Raw genomic sequence first — 23,454 nt, forward strand, 5'->3', positions numbered from 1 at the left:
TTGGAGGTCTAGAATGGCTGTAATATTCTACTTTTTAAAAAAAATTGTAAAAATACCGATAAAGGTGGATGAAAATTTTTAAAATTATAAAAGCATTATCCAGTTAATTCATAAATTAATTAATTTTTTTAAAATAATAAAAATTATAATTCATAGTTCACACTAGGTCAATTCCTAATAAAAAATGGATAAATATCTAATGAAGATTAATGAATTAGACTAATTGTTAGACATCCGTTAAAATTAAAAAGTATTGATATTTTTTTATACAACTAGGAGTATTTATAATTATGTCAAATTTTAGAACAGCTCGTTGTAATTTACCTTATATTAAATCCATCAATTGTCAATTTCATTTACCCCAAATACAGAACAATCACCTGTCCATACATCAAACTGATCATTTCGAGAAAATAGTAAAGAGAAAAACCAAACTATTTCAAAACCTTGTATTTTACAAAAATTGCACTTACATTTTCAAATCATATACAATATGAGTTCCACGTACAAAATCATGGGGTGGGGATGGGGTGGTATCAAAAAAGAAGGGGTCTACAACAAAACCTTTCCGGGGAGGTCATCCAATATGCAGGCAGGCAGTTCTCATGACCTGAACTGCCTTGTTTTGCTTTCTTTCTTCTAACAAAATAATCATGAATTCCTAATTCTAAAGAAAAACCAAAAAGTAAAAGATGGAAAGTATATATAGAGATATATATATAACATAGAAGAAACTAAGATGGTGATTGAATCCCTATGATTTAGTAGGACCTGGGTGGTTTTCCCTCAGAGGAGGTTTTAATTTGTTGTGTCTTCTTGTTGTTCTCTTGAGACAAGTCAGCATGAGACTTGCTAGGAATGATTGTAGGAGGTGACCATTGATCTGGAACCATCAAAAAATAGGTAGTCATGGCTTTCCTGAATCTCCTCTTGTATTGCTTTGGAGAAATTACTGTTGGTGAAGCATTTTTGGGTCCCCCAAGAATGCCTGATGCCTTAACCCAAGTCTCGAGGTGCTTGTCCCATGTATATTGTCTCATGAAGTCGATAATCCCAAGAACAAGCTCGTGCTTCTCTTCATCAACCCCAACCAGTAGTGAGTAATCCATAACATCTACCGACTGCAATAAGAATTTTCATCAAAGATGGTTAGTGGAATGGGAGTGCAGTTAAGTCTGTACATGCATGCATGGTAATAAATGATACTCAACAAACTTACGGCGAGAAAAGCAGTATCATTCCAAACCGCTCTTTCTAATAGTCTCTTGGCTTTATTTCCAACAAAAATTGGGGAAGTGGGCATTGCTTCTATCAAGTTCTGATCCAGTAAAACCTTATTACTTCCAGAAGAATCAGGATTGTACCGTGACCTGGAAGATCCTTTAAGATCATAAAGCCGTGATGGGTTTCTACCAAAAAGAAGATTCTCCATAACTAGCACGTCCATTTTTGATTCCTTCCCTCCTTTGAGATTTTTGGATGTAACCTTTTTCAATAGAAAACCAGAAAATCATCCATGTGTTTCTGAGAATTATGTCAAGGCAACATATAAAAAATGTATTGACATAGTTTTTCAACAGGATTACCACACATCCATTGTCATTTAGAAAGCAAACTAAGTTTAACAATCCTAGAGGAAAGCAAAAATTGGCTAACTGTAATTGCACAAACTTTCATGTGTAATAAGTTTAGTAAGCAGTTGTGTTGAAGAGTGGACTCTGTTTGGTTCTATAAGCTTAAAACATGACGTGTACAACACATTTGGAAGAAAACATCTCTGTTTTCTTTCTTTTTCTTTTTCTTTCTTTTTTTCTTCTATATGCAAGTGATCAGCATTTAAAAGAAATTGCTTATTTTATGCAACAGCCAAAAAAACTATTTTAAGTAATCTAGATTCAGTTCCTCAGATGTACCTGATAGATACCAAGAATCTTTGCCAGGCATGTTGGACTTCCTGAGCCAACTGATTCAGAAAGATATTTAAAATATCCTGGAGCAAACTTGATGAATGATTCCAGCTCAGTTTTAGTCACTTGCTTAATGATAAATCTGTCGTCCAGAGTTTTTGCAAAAAAAACATTGCTCTTACCACCTTGGGCTCCCCATTTCTTACAACGGCTAAGAGATCTAATGAAATCAATCTCGGATGGACAACATATCCTCCTCAAGGCCTCAAAACGCTTTGCATAATAACAAGTAACACTGTATTTCATATTCCCAAGGGGACCATCATCCGTAAAAGACATTCTGGCATGCAAAGCTTTTGTATATGAGAGTGGATCCAAAGGCAAAGAACTACGAGAAGCTGTTAAGGGCAACATGGTATCATCTACAGATCCAAAACTTCTGTAAGATTCCAACACCATCTCATCCAAAGAGTGAAATGATTGGAAATGTCCTGCATCCATGGACTGCATAGAAAACAGCGCGTCAGAAGTGTCCTTCGGTCTCTCTGGCTCATCAGACAGTTGGACAAGATAATCAGGCGAGAGAAGTGCATAAGATATAATGCTGGTAGGCTCATCATCATATATCGGAACAACAGTATCATTAACTCCCACAGGCAGGAGTAACCTGGCCCCACCTTTGAGTTCAGACTCCCGGAATGATGAAATGTATACGGGATTATATTCACTGAGTGTATCGAGTTTCTGAGCACTCCCTAAGAAATTTTTGTTTAATGATCTGTAGAAACTCATAAATGACATGCCCAACCAGCTTACAGCGTCTTCCATGTTCTCAGATTTAGAAAAGAAAAAAGATGGCGAGCGAGAGACCTTAGAGACGCTGAGATCCTCCGTGTTGTCTTCGACGTCCAACTTTTCAGATGTTCCAGCAGTGGATAGATTATCGGCTTCAACTGATACGGATAAATTATTGTTCTTGGTGATCCCAACACCAGGATAATTTTCACCAGTCCATGCTGCATCAAGAGTATCGGATAAAGAAATTGGAACTTGCCCATCAGACAGGACTCGAGGAACAGTGACATTAGATTCCCTAGTATCAGATTCATCATTGGGTTTTAGAGCAAGTAAATTTTGATTCCCAAGGTCAGAGGTTAAAAGTGCATCAGTTCTGTGATGAAGCTCCTCAGGACAATGATTCGTGCTCCTTTCACTTACCCCATGTTCAGGGCTTTGATCAGGCTTTGCATCTGGAGCAATATAACCAGAAGTTTCTTCACTTGTCTTAACTGGAACATTGATATCAAGAAGCTTCTGTGTAACAGCTTTAGGTGTCTGAATGGATTCTGAACAGGTGACCTCAATGTCATCTTGTTGGCTCTTGTTATCTAAACTATCTGCATAAATCAGGCGGTGGTCCCACATGTAAGACTGGAACACAAGTTGTCTTCGGAGACGATTGAGCTCAAGAATATCAATGGCTGATTGTCCTTTTCTTGCTTCCTTGTTCAAAACTTTTTGTAGCGACTCCTGTCAGTTTGCGACCATTCATTACCACCCATGTACTGAAAAGATGGGTCTCAATGTAGTTTGGCCAAAAAAGGCTTCTCAGTCCTGCCAATGTGACTACTTTTGACATATTGCAAAGAGAAACACTATTCCTTACTTCCCATTAAAACTTCCACAATAATGTTCTGAAAATCAAAGCTATCTCCAAGGTGATTCTTGTTACGATTTCTGATCAGAATTAGGATCACAATCTAAAACTGAATCCAAATGTAACTGGCAATGCATAATAAGTGGGTTTGCAATTATAAACATGTATGCCAAATTCAAGAGAAAGCCTCCTTTCAGATGCATTTCTTCAAATAGTTTGCAGCCTTGAGCGCAAACTGTATGAGGTGAAAGAAATATTTTTCTCTTAATAAGAGTTTCTTCAGCCACAGGGTCTATACAGTAGGAGATAGCTGCTAGAATATGGTCTCACTCCTACATATATTGCAGATCACATGAATGCATGCCCCTCTCTTTCACACTTATGAAATATGAGTTCAACCTGAGAGGATTAAATTTTAGATGGCTTTATTACCCAGAATTAACTACATAATCTCTCTTTCACCAAAAACATAAGCAAGATATGTGATTTATTAAGAAGATTAATTATGTTAACCAACCAGAATTGAGGTTTTCTCTTAAATGACATCCATATCAGTCATGAAGATAAATATACCAGACAAATGTGATATACAACCAGCGACAACAGTAAACAAGTGTAATCAATACCAAACCTCAAATTCTGACTTCTCTTTCTGCAACATCCCTTCTAGATCTACCAAATGGTGCCTTGATTCAGGAACTTTCACGCCACCATTGAGCAGACTAGAGCTAGAATTTCTTTCTACCAGAAGACGAAGAGCATTAAGCACTTCAGAGAACAGAAGCTCAGCTCGACTAGCCACCTGTTAGATTAGATGGATGGATTTAGGTAAATCCAGGGTATTTGACATCCAAGGAAATCTGAAATGAAAAGCAAAGAAACAAGCAAATCATGGTACCTCATTAAATTCTTTTTCTATCCACTCCTGACTTTCATAGTTGAAATCAAGTTTCGGAGGAGGCAGGTGCACTGAGTGAACATCGATTGATGCATAACGAAAGCAAGCTACCATTTTCCCGAATCTGCAGGTAATGTAACATCATAAAGTATACATGATAGACCACAGGAATTAAATAATAAAACCAGTTCAACAGCAGCATGCTTTTGTATTGTGTTCTAGTAGCTTGCACAGATAAAGAAGGCCATCCATCAAGGATCTCCTTTTTCTTTTATGAAAGGCATCAGGGATCTTTTTGAGATTTATAGAAAAATACTACAACAGTTGGAGGCAACAAGATGGCTCAGTTGAAAAGATCTTATTCACTAAATAGTGTAATTCATCTCAGTACACACCACGTTCTACAAAGAATAGAACTAATCAAATCAGACAGTCAAAAAGAGATGATGTACATTAATGACTCTCAAGATGAATGTAACTGTGCAAAAGAAACCAATGAAGAGATCATACCCATAAAACCGAAGACAGTCTCTATGTAAAGAATGACCGCAGCTTGCCACTCTGCTAGCAGCGGCATGGTTTGAAAAGCTTAGCTCCAAAAATTTTCCGAAGGACAATCCCCAGGCAGCATCCGACATCACAACCCTTCGTGTTGCAGGTGGGAAGCCATTAGTTCTTGGACACTTCAGGCAACGATGCCACATCCAAATCTTTCCGTCCCTCTCACCACGTAAAAGAATTTCTGGGAGTTTCTTAACCGAGATCGTAAGGGTACCTTGTCGATGAGTATAGCACTGAACATGAGCTTCTGCAGGCATCTCACATGAGCGGCATCTATAATTCTGTAACAGAAGTTAAAGACTCTCAGTCCAGACGAGGCTAGAACATTCCTAGCAACAGATAAGGCAGCAATGCTTATCTATAATTCTCTTTTTAGAGAGAGGGAGAGACAGATACCTGATCAAACAAATGATCCCGTAGAAAACGACCCAATGGCTTGTCAAAGTTACCATAGTATTTGATCCGAAAAAGATGGGATCTTTCACAGACAGTTCCCTTCCACACACATCGTGATGATAAGGAAACCAAGATGCTTTGATGGTCAGCAGGGGAAGGTGGAAAGTCTTCTTTTAAAGTTGATTGGTCCTCAAAGATTTGTTTTCCATTAAGTTGCAAAGGCTGTGGCTTCGAAACATTTCTCTTAGCATAAACATCAGAGCAATCACTCTGCCTGATTTTGACATCTGAATCTCCACAATCACTAGTGAGGCGGGAATCTCCTGTAGCAGCCAGTCTATCTGCTGGAAAACCTTTTCCTTCCAAAGACACGGCTAAATCCACAAGTCCCGGTTCTTCTGATGCATGAAAAGAGGGCTCGTTCAAACCTCCTGCAGAAGATGAGGCAGCGGGCTCCACGAACTGAGAGCTCATTGAAGTGGGAATGCTAGTCTCCGCATATTCATTTCCGTGAATGGAAGCATTTGTTACCTTGACCAGATCTGAAGCCGGAACACTGTTTGACCTCTGTGGTTCATCGCCAGGTTGCGGGCCAGGAGTTTTCTCACTGTCTGGAACCGTAAAACCAGGTATAGTTGAGATGGACCTTTCAATCTTTGATCGCTTACCTGGAAGCGCCACTGTGATTGGGGTGTTGAGTGGAATTTCTGGCAGAGTAGCACCTTCATCAGCAAGAAAAGATGTCTCCAAAGCTAGGTGATAAGCCGCAAAAACTCCATATTGCAGAACATGCTTCACTTTCTTCAACTCATCCCCATTGGCACCCCGAAGTAAGATCTGAAGCAATTAACGAGATATATTGGATTTTGTTGAACACAGAAGTAGATATTATGCACCCAAAGGTAATATATGACACATTCGATTTTCCACTGACAGATATTAACCTTAACAAGATGCAATATCAGAATCTGACACTTCAGAAAACTCTGAAGTCAATACAAGAACTCCAGCAAGATTTTCAAGTTGTAATTTCAGTGAAAAAAATTAAACAGCAGTTGAGGCAACATTTGCTGTAATCTTAGTATGATGTTTGAAAGGATAACTGATATAACATAAGAAACCTATGTAAACTCATCTAATATCAATGTCACTATTGTAACTCTTGTTGTAGGTCATAACAGACTGACCGTGCAGCCTAGTGGCTTTGGACAACCTTCAAAATACATCAATGTTTTCACCAGCTTCTTTCCATCCTGACCAGCAGTGCCGTGCTCTTCCAAACACTTCTCAACATGGAACATGTCACAATATCCTAATTTCTGGGATGACAGGTGATCAATTGAAGGAACTATTTGGGCACCAGTGCACCGGGCTATACGCTCCAAAAGTGGCCTTTTTATATTTAGAACAAGTGAGATATTTTTTGCAAGAAGGTACTCCTGTGCATATCGTGAAACAGATTTTTCGACAAGAAGAATGTCAGGATGATGTGCATCTATTTTTGCAACAGCCATCTTAAGATGATCCATTTCCTGGGAAGAGGCACAAATGAGTAAGAGCAAAACTCAAGAGTCACAGGCTTATATTAGACAATATGTATAAGAACAAACTATAAATTACCAACAAACTAAGATTTCCTGGACAAATAAATGATCAAAAATGCCAATGGACTCCACCTGCTGCAACAGAGTATCAAAGCTTGAGAGAGCATTGGAAACCCTTTGGTATTCAAGAGCCCCGCCAAGGATCAACAAACGAGGGCTCTCAATTTTCGATGTCATCCGCCGATGAGCCACATTTTTCTTGCACACGACTCCTCTTACCACCATACTGTTACAGGAAAAAAGATCACCATGAAAACAAAGAAATTTTTAGAACGATACATGAGAAAAGAAACTAAAAGGACAAACCAACAGCAAAAGTTGAATAATGAGGCAATCTTAAAAATCCTGAGAATAGCTATCGCTGTAGGCCTCAACAAAGATCTCATGATGGAGACAGATGCTGATGTAAATGTAACTAATCCATCACCAAAGAGTCATATTTAGATATCCTTTGGCTAGAGTTCATACATCAAATTCGGATCTGTAAGAAGTAGACAACACTTTAGTTCAAGTCATATCTTTTTTGTATTAAGTTGATATAGAACATTGTCATTCCTTGCACAAACCAGAAGTTATCGAGCAAAGTAATTGAATCTTCATCTTAAATTAATAGAGACAAGTTAGATCCTCACTCACTTCTGGATAATATAAATATTGGTAGCTTCTTACATAGAAGACATTTCCCATAATAATATGAATTTTGCATCTGAGTACTAAACTATCTGCATATTAGATCTATAGATCCTGCACGTTCAGATTATCAATGATGTTTCAAGAGTAACCTTTCAGTAACTTCTTAACAATGAGTGTATAAGGTGACACTCCAGACAACAAACTTGATAGTAAATTAACATTTTTATCTTACATTTCGTACTTCGTTCCATAGATAAGTTATTACATAAGCATACATGAGTGCCAAGTAGAAGAGAAGCTTGCCATTCAACAATAAAATTGTGATGCTTACGATAAAAGATATAAAAGATATTTAGCAGTCTTGACTTTTAAGAAGTATGAGCCAATGTACACTAGTTTCTATCCGAAAATATTACCTGCCAACTCATTAATTAATGGTGTTCATGTCTAACTGAAGCAGAGTCTCGAAAAAAGTTGGTGTCCCAAGGGTCCTGTTCTCGGAAGAGGAACTGTTGGTTTCTCTGGCTTGCTTAGGCTAATTTTGGGGTTTGAAGCTGACTTGAGTACCAAAGTTTATATTGGACTTGGATACCAAGACGAATTGGTCTCTCATCTCTCTTGACATGGCATTATCTTAGTTGTTTTTTCAGCTGTGTGATGCATCTTCTTTCTTGCTATACCTATGAGCTTATCTTCTTGTTGTCTCTTCTTCCCTATCCTCTGTCGCTGTTTCCTCTAAGTTAACCCCAGAATCGCAGTTCTAAAAATACCTCGAAAGCAGAATCGTAATCTGACCCTTCCTCTAGACATATCCCTATCATTTACCTCAGGTCTCAGATTCCTGAATTTGAAGAATCTAAATAGCATAAATTACTAAAGGTCCTACTTAGGACTGGCTTTCAACCGTCCAGGACAACCTGCACCAGACAGCTGGATTATATCTTAAATTTCAAGGGAATGAACTTTTTGGAACGCGACTGCTAAGTTGTCATAAGTATCCATTTTAAAACATAGAAAGAGAGAAAAGAGAACGGCAAAGCGATGGATAAATGATGGATTAGGCATGCAAAATAAACTAATAAATTCCCTATCATGGCTGATTCCAAGAGATATCCACTTCAACCCATTAACTCTTGTCATTTTCTCTCTCCAGAGTCGAAACCCTTGTCAATACACTATAATCGACATCAAGGGATATTTACTCTGACCCCCTCACTTTAAACAGAGAATTTATCAAAAATTTACAGGATAGATGTGGTATGATAAGCAAAATATAAAGATTACCTCTCACTTCGACGTCCAGAAGCTAAACATTTTACTTTAACATAATTCCCTGGGTCCATTTGCGCACTTTTGCTCATATCTGGCTTTAGTAATAGAGCACCCTCCCACGACAATGCCGTGACTATTTCCAACCAACTCTCTTTATCATTTTCCTCCCCTGCAGGAAGATTCTCTACCTGTAAGAGTTGAGCTACTAACGCCCGAAAATGACCATCAACCACATTCTTCAGGACTCTCTTTTGCTCCTCATTTGGCTTGTCTTTGTTTCCGTACTCTCCACTTCCAAAACCGCGTGAACTGCGTGAGTGTCCCCATTCTCCAGCACTATCCTCATCATCATCATCATCATCATCATCATCCTCAAATAGAAGTACTTCCTTTTCATCTTCTTCATCTTCTGGCTCAGGAGGGAGCCAGAGAACTCCGTTGTTTTCAAAATCCACAGGTTCAGTATTTACATCTTCAGCAACATATATAGAAGATGGTGCCTCACCTTCATCACTAATATAATGTTCAGCACTTCTTTGAGCAACTTGCTCGAGTTCTAGGGAATCATGGGAATCAAACCTATTCTGTGATGAAGAGATGTTCATGGTTTCTGAATCAACAGCATCTTCATCAGGATGCAAATTATGTGATTTATAGTCATTCTCGGTGTCATCAAAGTGAACATGATCAAAGTAGCCATGAACCTGTGACAAGTGACTTGTTCCAGAACCTACGCAAGATAATCCAGATTCTTCATCTTCATCATCACTTCTGTTAAAAAGGATGTGTATGCAATAGTTAATAATTATAGATGAAAACTTTAGTATATATTAACTGAATCAAGAGGGCAGCAGTTCTAGGGCTTAGGAGATCACAAATTATCTTCACAGGTCTAAGAGCTCTCAGGATGTTGATGGCATAAAAATCCAACCTGAACAACAGTATATTGTTTGTGCTAAATGATAAGCATCAATGACAACAGAACCAAATCACTCCCCAAAGTCCATAACCTTGAGAGCTTACTGTATAAAATTATAGATGAAGACCAAAAAGAAAAGTTAATTTCTTAAGAAAATTTGGCAGCAGCGGTAGCGATTCTTCCACCCAGGCAGAACCAAAAACATCGAGAAGAAGTTACTATTAGTAAAATAACCTTCCTCAAAAGAATACAAAACCAAGTAAACAAGATTATCCATTAGACTCCAAATTAGTATCTTATGGTGCATAGTGGTAGTCCAAAGTGATCAATCAGTGAAATTACATGCAGCATACAAAGATGCTGTAACCAAAAAAAATAAAATGAAGACGCGTGTTGTAACCAAAAAAAATGAAGACATGTGCACATAAAGCGTTACTCTGAAGTACTTTATATTTGTACCAAGTTCTTTCACAAAATGAGGGCATCACAAGCAATAGACCACTGATTCTACAGGAAGACCATTAGTTACACACAAATTTCAGGTTTAAATGCCTATGTTCAAACCGCACCTAGTTTCATGCAATTGGGGACAAAATCTTAAAGGCACTTGCTAACCACATGATTTTCTATTTAGGTAATTGGCAGTCTACTCATTTTAAACATGAATCAAGGCTATCATAAACTTCACGCAGTCAAAAGGGAGACGCAGAAAGAACCTGGTTGGGTAAAATTCGAATTCATCTTGGGATGGGTTCTGTTCTCCTATGTCCACAGCATGGACACTGCTCACTGCAGCTGCAACACTTTGTCTTTCCATAGTACTATCCAGCAAAGCTGATTGATACGGGCTAAGTGCAGCCGACTGTGGTAGTGACACAAACGTCATGCTACTGCTGTCACAGGATTCGCTGGACTTGGTGCTAATGAAACTAGAAGCTGAGGGAGAAGTACTGATGAGATCCAGGTCGGCAACCTGGAGCCCATTTCCAACAGATCCTGTCAATCCCTGTTCCCATTGCTTGTAACAATAGTTACAGACCCTAATCTTATCCCACTCTTCCAGAGGATTCGTTGGCTCACTGGATAGCGTAGGAACCCAATTTGAGGTACACTTGGCACAGAAAATTCGTCCACAGAGCCGACAATGGTGCCTACGGTTGAACAAGTTGAACTGCGAATCACACTCATAGCATACCCTACAGCTCTGATCAGGCATCCAAAAATCCCTCGACACATTTGCAGGCTCGGACCGCCAAGGGATCCAAGATTTCACAAACCCTACGAGATCAGAGAATGTCCAATTCGTGGCATCCATTGACTTAAGAACTCGCTTTTCCCACTCATCATGATATTCTCATCTCCTTCCAACTCTAACATCCATTTCTATACCCTGTTTCCCCCAGTATCAGAAAAGAATAATGGTCAAAGAACAATCTGGAAAATAATCTAGTTAGCGAGAACTGTCAAACTGCCAATTAACAGCTTTCACTGCAGCCCTTCAGATTCGTGATCAATTGCCCGAAAACCCTCTATATTCAGAAACAATAAAATGTAAATTTCAGGATATCAACACCGAATATCACCAAGTCTCGGTTCCACGTAAATCCACGATCCACTGCTCCCTAATACTCAATCAGACACAAAAGCGAAATCCCTGGATCGATTTCCTTAACAACAATTCAAAAATTCACCATGTGGAGAAACCAGCCAAATTAGAAAATCTCATGTATGAGCTTCTCAATTGCGATACTGACCCAGTAATCAAATTCAAAAACGACAAAGAAAAAAGCAAAAATCCACAATCAACCCTTTTTCCCTCCAAAAACACAGGAGAAGAATGGAATCCAAATCAAACCTTCATGCATGTAAGCCTTGAAGCAAAATAAAGGAGAAACCTGAATCCTCGGATAAAAATCAAATCAACATTCAATGTCGACCCAGAATTTCAGGTGAATTCCGTTCTCATTCAAAGAAGAGCTCCCCCAATCTGCTGATTATTTCTTCCCTGAATTTAAAAAAAATTCAATTAAAAATCAAACACAGACAGCATATAAGCATTCATCAAATCAAATAATGATGATGATGCATTACACATAATAACAATAACACTAATAAAATATAGATATTGATGAAAGCGACTGTCCGAAATTGTGTGCTTGGCTGTACCTTGTTATTCGATCAATCAATAATCAGATTATTAATAAGACAACATTATGAAATTTATAACCCAGAAAAGACAAAATTATTGGGAATGAGCCCATAACAGAGATCCACGTGGCATCAGAACTTCAGGTCAGGGATTTCTTTGATAATTCATTTCATCAGTCAAATCATGTTCAACTGCTTCATTCCATTTTTTGTCTTTCATTATTCAACTCAAGTGTTTTTCTTAACGTGCCCCCAGGGCAGTTTCGTACTTTCACATCAAGTTGAATTTTGGAGCTCTTCAAATCTGTCCTACTCATTAATGATAGCTTCTTTTCTAATTTATTAATCAATATTTAATTTCTTGGTCACATTGAATTCGTCATTAATGGGAAAAGGCCACCACAACACGCTATTCTCTTGTCCTAATTACACCCAACTCTCAAATACATTCATGATTTTAATGTTAATTTTCATTTCTTTGTTTAAGGCTACATGATTCATTTATATAATTATATGTAAAGTGGTATCTGCTATGCTACTTGCGAATAGTTTTTTCGAAAGTATGATCTTTGAGTATAATTTTTTTGTCAGTAATCGTGTCTTCAAGGTCATTACCTCTTCATCTGCTCAAAATTTTCTTTTATGACCCATTTGCACTCTAATTGAACCCATTTCGGATCTCATGGCTTCAAGCAATTTTTCTAAATAGATGTCAGACACCACATCTCCAAACGTCATTAGATCATTATCCAATGTGCTAATCAATCCTAACATACCGTATTTCTCAGGCTGAAGAGATACTCTAGTGACCTAAATATGTGTGTAGTTAGCAGGAATATCAAGAGTTAACGATTAAGCCAATTTTTGTGTGAGGGGTTGTTTCACTTAACTCTTCAAGCAATAATTCCTCACATTGAACTTCCGATAGAAATCTTTTTTTTTTTTTTTTGTTTTTTCAGAAATACTGCATTTTTCAAAACAAACACATTTGATTATGAGGGATCATAAAAGAACCATCATGCAATTTTCTAGAAAACCCAAAAATCTACGTAAACTGGATCTTGAATTCAAATTATCTCTCTCTAGTCTCTAATCTTGCTCATATATTAAGGTATTTATAAGAAGGTTTTGCTAGGCCATATTTCATATGGAGATTGAGGCATAGTTTTAGATGGTGTTATATACAATAACTTTGAATGGAAGATTCAATTTTATTCAATCACAGGTTGAAGGGTGCCTGTAAATTGAGAATTGGCATCATTGATGTTGGTTGTTTTAAGGTAGACCCTGAACGAGAGAATCTCCTCCATACCCCACGAACTCCTATTTTAGGCCCAGCATGGACTTGCTCCTAGCCAACCCATGAGGCCCAATGACAGGGAAATGGCAGATCCACAAAAGCTTACGTGGAATTAGAAATGCCCTTTAAACTGTACATAAAGGTACAAGGGCAATGCAATGAATGAAGCCGAATACACATTTGGGGGTGGGGCAGTTCATCATTACATCCTCTGCTTATGTGGATGATGCCTGTCCAAACATGCATGACAAAGCTGACACCCACAACATTTGCATTTAATATTGAGTTCCAAAATTTAATCAAACCAATGACGGATGCAACGCCTTAAATTCTTCAAATATTAATTCCAACTTGTAATTAAGACCCTCTAAACTATGAAATCCCATTCACGAATTATTAATTCAACTAGACTCAATTTTTTTTCTAACAACTCCACGCATTGAATAATTAGACCACAAGGACTAGCATTTCAAGAGGTAGAATGTAGATTCATATTGTAATATATATATAAATATTAAAGGGAATTAATTATAATTACATCGTGTATTTCAATCATTAATTTTAATATTACGTTAATTATCAATATCAAATATGTACAATTATTCAATAACAACTACTATTAAAGTAGATTAATACATTGGTGAGATTTGAACTCATAACCTCTTGATTATATGACCTCTGCATTAATATGTATTGAATATCACTAATAATTTTAGTAGTGTACTGCTCACTTAGGTAATATCTATGTCAACTTATACATGCATTAAGACATCCTAGTTTGTCCAAATCTATCTATGCAGTGTGCACATGCCATAGACAATATTTACAATGTTTTAGGTCAAGTAAGACAAAGGGATGATGCATCTAGCTAGCTTCCTCCACCAAAAGCTTCTTTTTATGTCACACACACAGACATACATGTGGGTGTGTGTGTTTGTACAGCAAAAAACATAGTATCAAAATCACCAATCACCATCATGCATACAAGAAATTGGCCCCCCAAAGGCCCTTAATAGCATTCTGGAGTACACTAGTTCTGCACACTTGTTTCATACATACATGGCAAGAGTGCACCCTCAGGTGGTTGCTAATTCCACTTCAACCAAACAAGAAGTGTTCACTGTCTGGATGAAGTCTCTGATCCTCGGCAGCAACGGCTGCGCTGTCTTCGATTCAGACGGTGAAATCGTGTACCGGGTGGACAACTATTGTCACAAATCCAGCAACCAAGTGTATGTCATGGATGCTACAGGCAAAGTGTTGTTCACGATAGTTAAGAAGGTAAGAGAGGAAAAGCACATAGGGTTTTATATTTGAATTAATCCATTGATGATGCTAGTTTTAATGGTGGATGATGCATGATGTGTATCAGAAATTCTCTGTGGTTGGGCTGTGGGAGGGCTACAGATCAAGAGGCGGCAGATGTGTTAAGAACAAGGAAAACTTGGGATTTCGAGTGAGGAAACTGGTGGGGATCAGAATGATTCTTGGACTTCTTACAGGGTATTGGCCTTACAAGGTTGTGGTGAGACTGAGCCAAGACCAAACATGTGAATATGTTATGGAAACTCATGTTTCCAGGCCATGTTGCAAGATTGTTGACAACTCCGGAGGGCTTGTTGCCGAGGTAATTAACTAACCTCTACTGATCTATGGTCTATTTACATAAACTATGTCGGTCATTTGAAATATTAGATACGGGCTGCCAAAATGGTTAACCGGTGAAAATGTAATTATCCCTAAATCAGACACATGAAATTTTGCATAAATGGATGATCACTTAGGCGTTTATGGGGAGTTTTGATCATTCAAGTTAGAATTAATCAAATCTTTTTTTACTTGTGTTCTTGACACACACACACACACACACAGGTGAAAAGAAAGATAAGTAAAAGTGGAGTTGTTCTTGGAGAAGATGTGTTGACAATGGTGGTAGAGCCTAACATTGATCATTCTCTGATCATGGGTCTGGTGGTTGTTTTTGGTCTCATCAACCATAAATTGTGAAGCAATCGGTCTGATCAGAAATACCAGGATACTTCTGCAGGTGTGTACGCGCGACACGTATATCATGAATCTCTTTTTACGATGGAAGAATTTCATTAAAAACGAAGTATCAAAAAACTCTACATGAAAAAAAAAATTGAAATTCATCAATATTTCATATCAATACAGTTCAAAACGAAAGTTTTGGAATTTGAAATCATTTGTAATATAGAAATATTCAAAGGATCTTGTTGTAATTAGGGACTTGAAATGATCTCTAATTTCAAATTCCAATCTCTTTTTGTTTCTTGTGTAAGTATTATTATTGATTATTTGCAAAATGGTACAGGAATCATGGACTAATTACGATGAGTTGAAGTAGTTGGTGTCATGATATATGACAAAACTCAGAATTTTTGTCAAAGGAGGATGAGCAATTACAGCAAATTAAAGAAGAGGAGCAAGAACAAGAACAAAACTAATAGAAGAACTAGGACTAGTATATTTGAGAACTCCCCTTGTAATCTTCTCCAACTTGCAGCTTTTAAATTTCAGATTAACATAATCTTTCACTAATTGTATGCAAAACTTAAGCCACCGTGCTAATTTGGATCGAAGCTGGATAACTTTGGGTTAATTATATGTAGGGATAATTACACTCTCATTTCATGAGATTTGGTGTAATTACACGTAAATTTTCTGTAATTTGAAAATTTACATATAATATTCTTGATGTTTGCTTTTATTTAACAAATAAGTACCATCGTTAGTTAAAATTTACTTAATTTGCTGATATTAAGAAAAAAATTAATAAAAATTGATACTTATCCTCAATTAATTTATTGTAGTCCTAACATTTTTTCCGACTAAACTAACTTTATAACAATCAAGATATACATACTCACATGCATGAATACATGAAGAGCCTATGAGGATAATTTGGTTACAAAAAGATTTATTTAACCTGCAATAAATCAATAATAAGTTGATTGGGGTAAATATAGATTTTTTCTTACTTTTTGTTAATATTAGTTAATTCGATTAATTTTGACTAATGAAAAAATTTATTTGTTAGACGAAAACAAAACTCGTAGGTACTAGATGTAATTTCTCAAACTATAAAAAATTTACATTTATTGTGCTATTAATGCAGAATTTAAAAAAAAATAATATTATATTATAGATGTTAAGTAAGTGCAATAATCTTGTCATTCAATTAAATTAGTATACACAGAATGATCTAAACCAATAGATACACACAAAAATACCTGCGATTTAAATTATTTAACATCATTAAATTTGAGTAGAATAATTCGAAAGTGGGAAGATAGTAATTAAGGAAGTTTTGGTTGGAGTAAATAGTAATTAAGGAAAGAAAAAGAATGAGACCTGAGCAAACCGGAATCTTTCCAAAATTCCTCGCCGGAGACTTTTGCTTTCCGCAGAATCGCACAAATTCTCATACTCAAAAGATTTTTTGCTAACAAATAATGAGAATAGATGTCTACAAATCAGCCTCTTTCATTCTCGAGACACCGCAACTACGGCGGAGCGACCCCGTAACGAACCCCCAAAGGGCGCCCTCTCTTCGTTGCCTCCACCTTCATGGCTGCCGAAAACCCTAATCCTAAAATCTCCCTTTACTATCAAACGCGCGCGGCGCACCACGGCGTAGTGACGAGTGATTGGCTGGCCCAGGCGCAGGCTGCCGCCGGCGGACGCTCAGACGACGTAGTTTCGGAGAATTATTTATCTAGTGGTGAGGAGGATGGTAAGGGGTTTAGTGTGGTTGATGAGTTTAATAACTGGCGGAAACAGCCTGAATTGGCGGAGGCGGTGGCTGCGATTAGGGCTTTGGCTTCAGTTATTCGATCGAGTCAAGCTACGACGATGATGGAGCTCGAAATTGAGCTTAAAAAAGCAGTTGATTCACTGAAAGTACGTGAAACTTTTCGATTCTTTTAAGCTCTCGTTTTTATCTATGTGTGCTTGATCTAGCTCCTTAAATTAAACTAGAAAAAATATAAAGCAATACTATGTTAGAGTTCATACTGCAGAAAATGAAAAGCCTGTTATCTTGTCCGAGTTGAAGCTGTTGGAAATTTTGTAAATTCTGATGAAATTTCTTGCTGAATTGACTAAGATGCAGATGAAATTCGAAGGCTGAATGTAAAATCTTTTCAAGAAATGCATCTTTAGAATCATAAGTTTCCACCTAATCAAATTATATGAGATTGAGAAGCTGAAAACAGTTGGCAAATAAACACTACATATTCACCAATTAGTAATGTGTGACTATGCTATGTAATGATCACCTCCTCTGGATCTTTTCGGGAATGAGCGAGTCAGATATCAATTAACCACTTCACTAAAGGATGTGAACATGAGCTAAGTTCCATGGATACGATCATTTTGTGATGCAGTCATGGGACACAACCTCTATATCTTTAACAGCTGGTTGTGATCTGTTCATCCGCTACGTGACAAGAACTTCTGCTCTGGAATATGAAGATTTTGATTCAGCAAAATCTCGGCTTATTGAACGTGCTGAAAAGTTTGGTGAGATATCATATAAGGTATCCATTGGCTCAATAATTTTGAATTCTCAGGTCTTGATACTCTTCATGTTCTCATTTATTTTTTATAGTAACTGAAAGGTGTTAACTAATTTTTTCCTGTCAGGCTCGGAGAATAATTGCGATGCTTGGTCAAGATTTTATTTTGGATGGCTGTACAATTTTGGTGCATGGCTTCTCACGAGTTGTGCTGGAGGTTTTAAGAACTGCAGCTCAGAATAAAAAACAATTTCGGGTTTTCTGCACAGGTAGATTTCTTTGACATCAATATCCCCTTATCTGATTATATAACATGAATAAGGGATTTGACTCGATAATGAAGGTGCATGTTCCTTGTTCCTTGTTTCCTTTGTGCCAGAATCTAAATGCGGCAAAAATCTGTTCTGGACTTCTATAAACTTATAATAAGGCGAAACCACAAAAAATTTCCATGATCCTATAATACATACATTCACACAAAGAAGTAGCATCTCCATTCCTTGAATTCTTGTAATGCGTGTGGGATCCATCCAAAGACACTGATGATATATGGTTTGTCGGACATTATTTTAGACATTCCTGTTTCTGATAGTAGCAATTGATATAGGGCTATGAGAAGTCGAGAGCTATGTGCATGTATGATCAAGATTTGGTTATCAAGTATGGATAAGCATATCCATCATGTCTATTCGTTGGTTTAGCTCGTTTAGCATGATATTCAATATCAAATGTCTACAAACTTCAGAGGGCAGGCCCGACAGAACAGGACTAAGGTTGTCCAATGAGCTCGCTAAGCTTGATGTTCCTGTTAAGCTGTTGATAGACTCGGCCGTGGCATATAGCATGGATGAAGTGGACATGGTGTTTGTTGGAGCAGATGGAGTGGTTGAAAGTGGAGGTATCATTAATATGATGGGTACCTACCAAATTGCACTGGTTGCCAATAGCATGAATAAACCAGTTTATGTTGCTGCTGAGAGTTACAAGGTAATAAAAATGATCTATCTTGCCTCACTTGTAAACAGAATTCATGAAGTTAAATGAAATCATTTGAATTAAAATGGGAACTCTATCTTCATCACTTGCGATTCGTTGCGATTATTGCTTTGCATCATCTGAACATGGATTAGTTTAGTTAAGAAGAATGTTTATTCTTGCAGTTTGCTCGTCTCTATCCATTGGATCAAAAGGACATGGAGCCGGCCTTGCGGCCTATTGATTTCGGTGTACCGATTCCGTCCAAGGTTGAGGTTGAAACATCTGCACGCGATTATACACCACCACAGTATCTTACATTACTCTTCACAGATTTAGGTGTTCTAACGCCATCTGTGGTAAGCGACGAGCTCATCCAACTATACCTATAACAAGCACTACATCAAATTGCTGAAACACATTATGATGCCTCCATGTTACAATACAATTAACTAATTAGGCACTATTTGCATTACATTCATACTGTATATCATGTGGTTGCTCTGTACAATAAAGGTTCCCTTTTAGCACATTATACAATATCTTTGAAGGATAAAGCTACTCTTGGTTGTTCTCCATATATCTCTAGCATGTGTGTTTATTGTGGACAACATCTATGATACAGAAAGTTGGTGGTTGTTTTATTGTTTGGATCAAGGGCTATTTCACCACTCTTCATCATGTCTGGACTACAATTTAAATTCATTATTCAGCACATTTTAGTCGTTTAACGTGGTTGTTTTCCTGTGTCGTTTGGGGCAATTGAATAAAGTATTATGCTGGTCTGGTGGCCCAGAAAAGAAAATGATAGCAGCTAGCTGTTAAACAACTGGGACGTGGTATGATTAATACTAAAGTGCTAGAAAGAAATGAATGGATACATGATGTGTACATCCAAAACCTGCGGGCTCCTGAGGGACGACGACGTCCTCACACCACATGTTTCCCGCCTTTCCCATATATCATCCATTCTCTTCCTCTCCCCACAAACAAAAAGAAGAGTTTAATATTATTCATCCAAAAGTTGTCATAGTTCTCGATTCTGATAACCCATATGATGTGGTTGTTACTTTTATTCCTTAGTTGGGTTGGTACATAGGAATAATATTTAATTAGAATTTACTTTTGTTGTATTCTTTTGTACAAATAAATATGACACCAATTTGCTACCATAGTAGATGGTTTTTTACCAAATTTCACATTTACACTTCCTTGGGTTGAGATTCATTGCATTTGTTCTTCGTGCTATGATGATATTATCTACTAATTTAAAATAAGGGATAGTCACATTTACAATCCTGATCTATAGTCTAGTTATACAAATTATTTTTTTTTTTTTGTATAATTATAAATTTTATTGTAGCAGTCAAAAAAACAAGAGTAGTTTATATAATAATATTAATGTTTATTGGAAGTGTAATTTTTCAAAAAGTAATAGTAAATTATGTAAATAATATTGATAGTTTTAGTGAGTGTATATGTGTAATTTTTTAAAAAATAATAGTATTCTGTGTAAATAATTTATAGGTGTGGATGTATTTATTCCTTAAAATAATAAAGTGTTGTGTTAATTTGTTTTCGACCAAGATATTAATATTTTTTTCACTTGTACTTCTAATTAGAATAATCTCAAGTATAACTAATAAACTCAAAGTTATACATTGAGGAAGGTAAAAAAAGAAAAAAGGGCAGGGGCAGTGCGAGTGTCAGATCAAAAGTCACCGGCTATGGACGGTGGAGAATATGTGGTGCCGATTAAAGTAATTATAAATGTAAAACCCCCATTCGTAGGTAAGCAATAAAAAGCACGACTTTCACGTTTCATTCCATTCCTCGTAAAAAAGGTAAACGCGCTTAAATTAACACTATCCTTTCTTTTGAGTTCCCTTTTTTCTTTTTCTTTTTTCCATATAAGAAATTTACTATCCAAAATTTGTTTTTCTAAGTATAAATTGTTAGAGAATATGTTCAAATATATTTTTCCTGTTTGCACTCACAAGGAAAAAATTTATTATTACCTACATTTTAATAGTTATAAAGTAAAAGTCATAATAAATTATTATTATTAATCATAATTAAATAAAATAAATATAAAAATTTAACCTATCAACTATAAAAAAAATATTTAATATGACTTTTGGCTAAGACACATATTTTTAATCTAATCGCAAAAATTATGGCCAACAATTGTATAATCATAATCAATAATTATTTACTATAATTATTTATTTTTAACTATTATAATTAATTATGATTAAATATTATACTCTATGATTTATTTTCCACGCAGCAATACGAGATAATATTTTTTACTTTCCTATAATATTAACATTTCTTGCTCTAAAACCACTCTAATAACTTTAAATAGTAATGCAATTTGCCTAACTTTCAATTATTATAAATTGTTGGAGTAAACAAGAATATGAAAAAGCACTCAAAACTTCCATGTCAAGACTTGAAATACTTTTTCGGACAAGAGAACATATATATATATATAACATATATAATATATATATACACAAACATAGTACCAAATTAATAATGCACGTGTTGCTAATTTGTGCAACTTTTGTTGTTTTGTCCCTTTCCACACCCATTCCATTAATAAATATCCTCCAACACCTCACTACCTCATACCCGTCATCTCACCCACAGCACACAGATTTCCATTTCATTCACACACACACCTCACTGCACACAGTTTCACACACCCAATCCCCAACACGCAAATACTGACACATTCATTCAACAAAATAAAACGCACCACACACACTGAAATCTGAAGAGAATATATCATGTTGTCTACAATCTGGTGCAAGAAGAGAAGGGTTTCTTTTCTGGGCTTATGCAGTGATGAAGGCCTGAGGGTTCTTACAAAGCTTGCAAATGGGAACTCAAATGTTGTCGTTAAGCCCATTTTCTTGCATAATCGAACTGTTAAATCTGCTGTCCATGTCTCTTGTTCTTCCTTCTCCGATGATGATGATGATAACAATGATGATGGTATTTCTTACTGTTATCTCAAATCATGCCATCTTTGCCACAAGCCCTTGTGTCTTGACAAAGAAGTCTACATGTATATGTAAGAAAATCAATCAATCGAGCCCTTGTTCGAATTTTTGCTCAAGAAATCTTTGTCTTTTTTTGGTTTTCTGAATGGGTTTTTGATTTGGTGTTGTTATATATTTGCAGGGGTGATCTGGGATTTTGCAGTGTGGAGTGCAGAGAGAGGCAAATTTATCTGGATGAGATGAAGGAAATAGAAGCCTCCACGCACAGAATCTTGGCTTCTTTCCGGCAGCGCCGCCGTGACGGCGGTGGCCGGTGTGAGACCACCAACCTTCTTGTGGAGTTCCGCCGGCGGCGCCGGCCATTTACATCGGAGAAAAGTGGAGTAATTTTCTCGTAGTAGCTAGAGATAATTAATCCAAAATCGGGAATCCGGGCTGCCCTTTTTGTATCTTTAATTTTGAGTTTGAGTGAGTGATGAGTGTTAGTGTAGAATTGGATATGTAGATGCATATAGCAAAATGATGAAGAAGGGAATATCTATGTACATATGAGGTTGAAATTTTTTGTCTCTTTCAATCAATGTCGTGGAATCCGACGGTGGAAATAGGAATCAAGTTCTTCTAACACGAACACGTATGTAGGATTCTTTCTGGGAATTCTTGATGTAGGAGAATGGAATCTTTTGTGCTTTGGTTGTCTACTCATGATCATCAATTCTGAATATTTTGGCAGTTTATTCTTTCTTGTTTCCAGGATGAACATCACTCACTCACTCACTCACACACACTGCAATCTCCACCTACTCGAGAATATTTACCATTTCCATCTACATATTCCAATTGATTATATATATATATATATATATATGTGTGAATGATTTACGAAACAGATAATTCTTTATTTGTTCATGTGAATTTGTAATTTTATAGACTGTGAATGAATCATTGAATTAACACATGATGATGGTATCATATATGATGTCTATAACTTACGTAAGTATAAATTTACGTGAACGATTTTCTGGTCCCCTACCCTTTAGACGTAAACGCTCTCCTATAACACTGTAATTGAATTAATGAACGTTGAAATCTTTGACAGCATGGTTTTTTGATCGGATTGATAAACGTTAAGATATTTCTGACGGCATGGTTTGTGAACTACATTGATAGACGTTGAGATATTTCGAATATATATATATATTTAATTTTGTTTGAATACAACGTCACATTATAAACCTTTTGTTTTTCAAAAATTTAGTATTTATTCGAATTATATTTTATAATATATTGATTGATTTTAATTTTTTTATTAAGATGGAGTTATTTGTCATTTTCTTAAAATTCATCTCTTAATATCAAATGTAACTAATTTTCTTTACATAGCAAAAAAAGAATTTTTACCCGAAAAGAGAAATTACGTATAGAAAAAGGGATTTAGTTTTTAGGGTGAGGGAAGTATATAAGTGAATTTACTGTTTTGGACAAAAGGTTGAATGAAATTATTAAATTGTTTGATAATTACAATATTGCTAAAATAATATACAACTTAAGGGTGTAAAATGTGAACTAAACATGGTCTAAATTATACGTTAGGTACAAATTGATTAAGATTAAATGGGGCGTATAAAGAAA

At 36.4% G+C, this 23,454-nt stretch overlaps 4 protein-coding genes across 5 annotated transcripts; 3 read left to right on the forward strand and 1 right to left on the reverse strand.

Moving 5' to 3' along the window:
- Positions 1–435: 435 nt before the first annotated feature.
- On the reverse strand, positions 436–12,125 carry LOC105162882 (1-phosphatidylinositol-3-phosphate 5-kinase FAB1B). 2 transcript variants are annotated; one of them, XM_011081053.3, is made up of 12 exons: positions 12,014–12,125; positions 10,564–11,852; positions 8,941–9,699; positions 7,096–7,249; positions 6,607–6,951; positions 5,420–6,256; positions 4,973–5,304; positions 4,463–4,586; positions 4,196–4,366; positions 1,914–3,437; positions 1,220–1,486; positions 436–1,121 (listed from the first exon to the last, which is right to left on the reverse strand). In XM_011081053.3, exons 2-12 carry the CDS (start codon positions 11,160–11,162, stop codon positions 762–764), a joined length of 5,472 nt encoding a protein of 1,823 aa, XP_011079355.2. In that variant the 5' UTR covers positions 11,163–11,852; positions 12,014–12,125; the 3' UTR covers positions 436–761. The 2 variants fall into 2 exon arrangements, with proteins under 2 accessions (XP_011079355.2, XP_088737030.1); XM_088880904.1 differs by lacking the exon at positions 12,014–12,125 and adding an exon at positions 11,939–11,957.
- A 2,110-nt stretch (positions 12,126–14,235) lies between these two features.
- On the forward strand, positions 14,236–15,953 carry LOC105164541 (protein LURP-one-related 11-like). Its single transcript, XM_011083199.3, has 4 exons — positions 14,236–14,576; positions 14,668–14,922; positions 15,168–15,342; positions 15,631–15,953. Exons 1-3 carry the CDS (start codon positions 14,355–14,357, stop codon positions 15,300–15,302), a joined length of 612 nt encoding a protein of 203 aa, XP_011081501.1. The 5' UTR covers positions 14,236–14,354; the 3' UTR covers positions 15,303–15,342; positions 15,631–15,953.
- A 638-nt stretch (positions 15,954–16,591) lies between these two features.
- Positions 16,592–19,489, forward strand: LOC105162900 (uncharacterized). The gene is made up of 5 exons (XM_011081074.3): positions 16,592–17,219; positions 17,705–17,857; positions 17,964–18,105; positions 18,582–18,823; positions 18,997–19,489. Exons 1-5 carry the CDS (start codon positions 16,887–16,889, stop codon positions 19,201–19,203), a joined length of 1,077 nt encoding a protein of 358 aa, XP_011079376.1. The 5' UTR covers positions 16,592–16,886; the 3' UTR covers positions 19,204–19,489.
- Positions 19,490–21,458: 1,969 nt separating this feature from the next.
- On the forward strand, positions 21,459–22,447 carry LOC105162906 (uncharacterized). The gene is made up of 2 exons (XM_011081085.3): positions 21,459–21,893; positions 22,004–22,447. The coding sequence occupies exons 1-2, from the start codon at positions 21,607–21,609 to the stop codon at positions 22,218–22,220; spliced, it is 504 nt and encodes a 167-aa protein (XP_011079387.2). The 5' UTR covers positions 21,459–21,606; the 3' UTR covers positions 22,221–22,447.
- Positions 22,448–23,454: the final 1,007 nt, after the last annotated feature.

The sequence above is a fragment of the Sesamum indicum genome, linkage group LG1 (assembly GCF_026168435.1).
Source record: "Sesamum indicum cultivar Baizhima isolate 11 linkage group LG1, ASM2616843v1, whole genome shotgun sequence".
NCBI classification, from domain to species: domain Eukaryota; kingdom Viridiplantae; phylum Streptophyta; class Magnoliopsida; order Lamiales; family Pedaliaceae; genus Sesamum; species Sesamum indicum.

Bases quoted from the DNA above. Each gene is read 5' to 3' on its own strand.
- LOC105162882 (XM_011081053.3), bottom strand. From the start codon at position 11,162: ATGGATGCCACGAATTGGACATTCTCTGATCTCGTAGGGTTTGTGAAA. The intron at 9,700-10,563 runs GTTCTTTCTGCG...CCTTTTTAACAG, and splicing joins TTCGAATTTTACCCAACCAG to AAGTGATGATGAAGATGAAG. The intron at 3,438-4,195 runs GTTTGGTATTGA...GCAAACTGACAG, and splicing joins AAGAGAAGTCAGAATTTGAG to GAGTCGCTACAAAAAGTTTT.
- LOC105164541 (XM_011083199.3), top strand. From the start codon at position 14,355: ATGGCAAGAGTGCACCCTCAGGTGGTTGCTAATTCCACTTCAACCAAA. The intron at 14,577-14,667 runs GTAAGAGAGGAA...GATGTGTATCAG, and splicing joins TGTTCACGATAGTTAAGAAG to AAATTCTCTGTGGTTGGGCT. The intron at 14,923-15,167 runs GTAATTAACTAA...ACACACACACAG, and splicing joins CCGGAGGGCTTGTTGCCGAG to GTGAAAAGAAAGATAAGTAA.
- LOC105162900 (XM_011081074.3), top strand. From the start codon at position 16,887: ATGGCTGCCGAAAACCCTAATCCTAAAATCTCCCTTTACTATCAAACG. The intron at 17,858-17,963 runs GTATCCATTGGC...TTTTCCTGTCAG, and splicing joins TTGGTGAGATATCATATAAG to GCTCGGAGAATAATTGCGAT. The intron at 18,106-18,581 runs GTAGATTTCTTT...TACAAACTTCAG, and splicing joins ATTTCGGGTTTTCTGCACAG to AGGGCAGGCCCGACAGAACA.
- LOC105162906 (XM_011081085.3), top strand. From the start codon at position 21,607: ATGTTGTCTACAATCTGGTGCAAGAAGAGAAGGGTTTCTTTTCTGGGC. The intron at 21,894-22,003 runs GTAAGAAAATCA...ATATATTTGCAG, and splicing joins AAAGAAGTCTACATGTATAT to GGGTGATCTGGGATTTTGCA.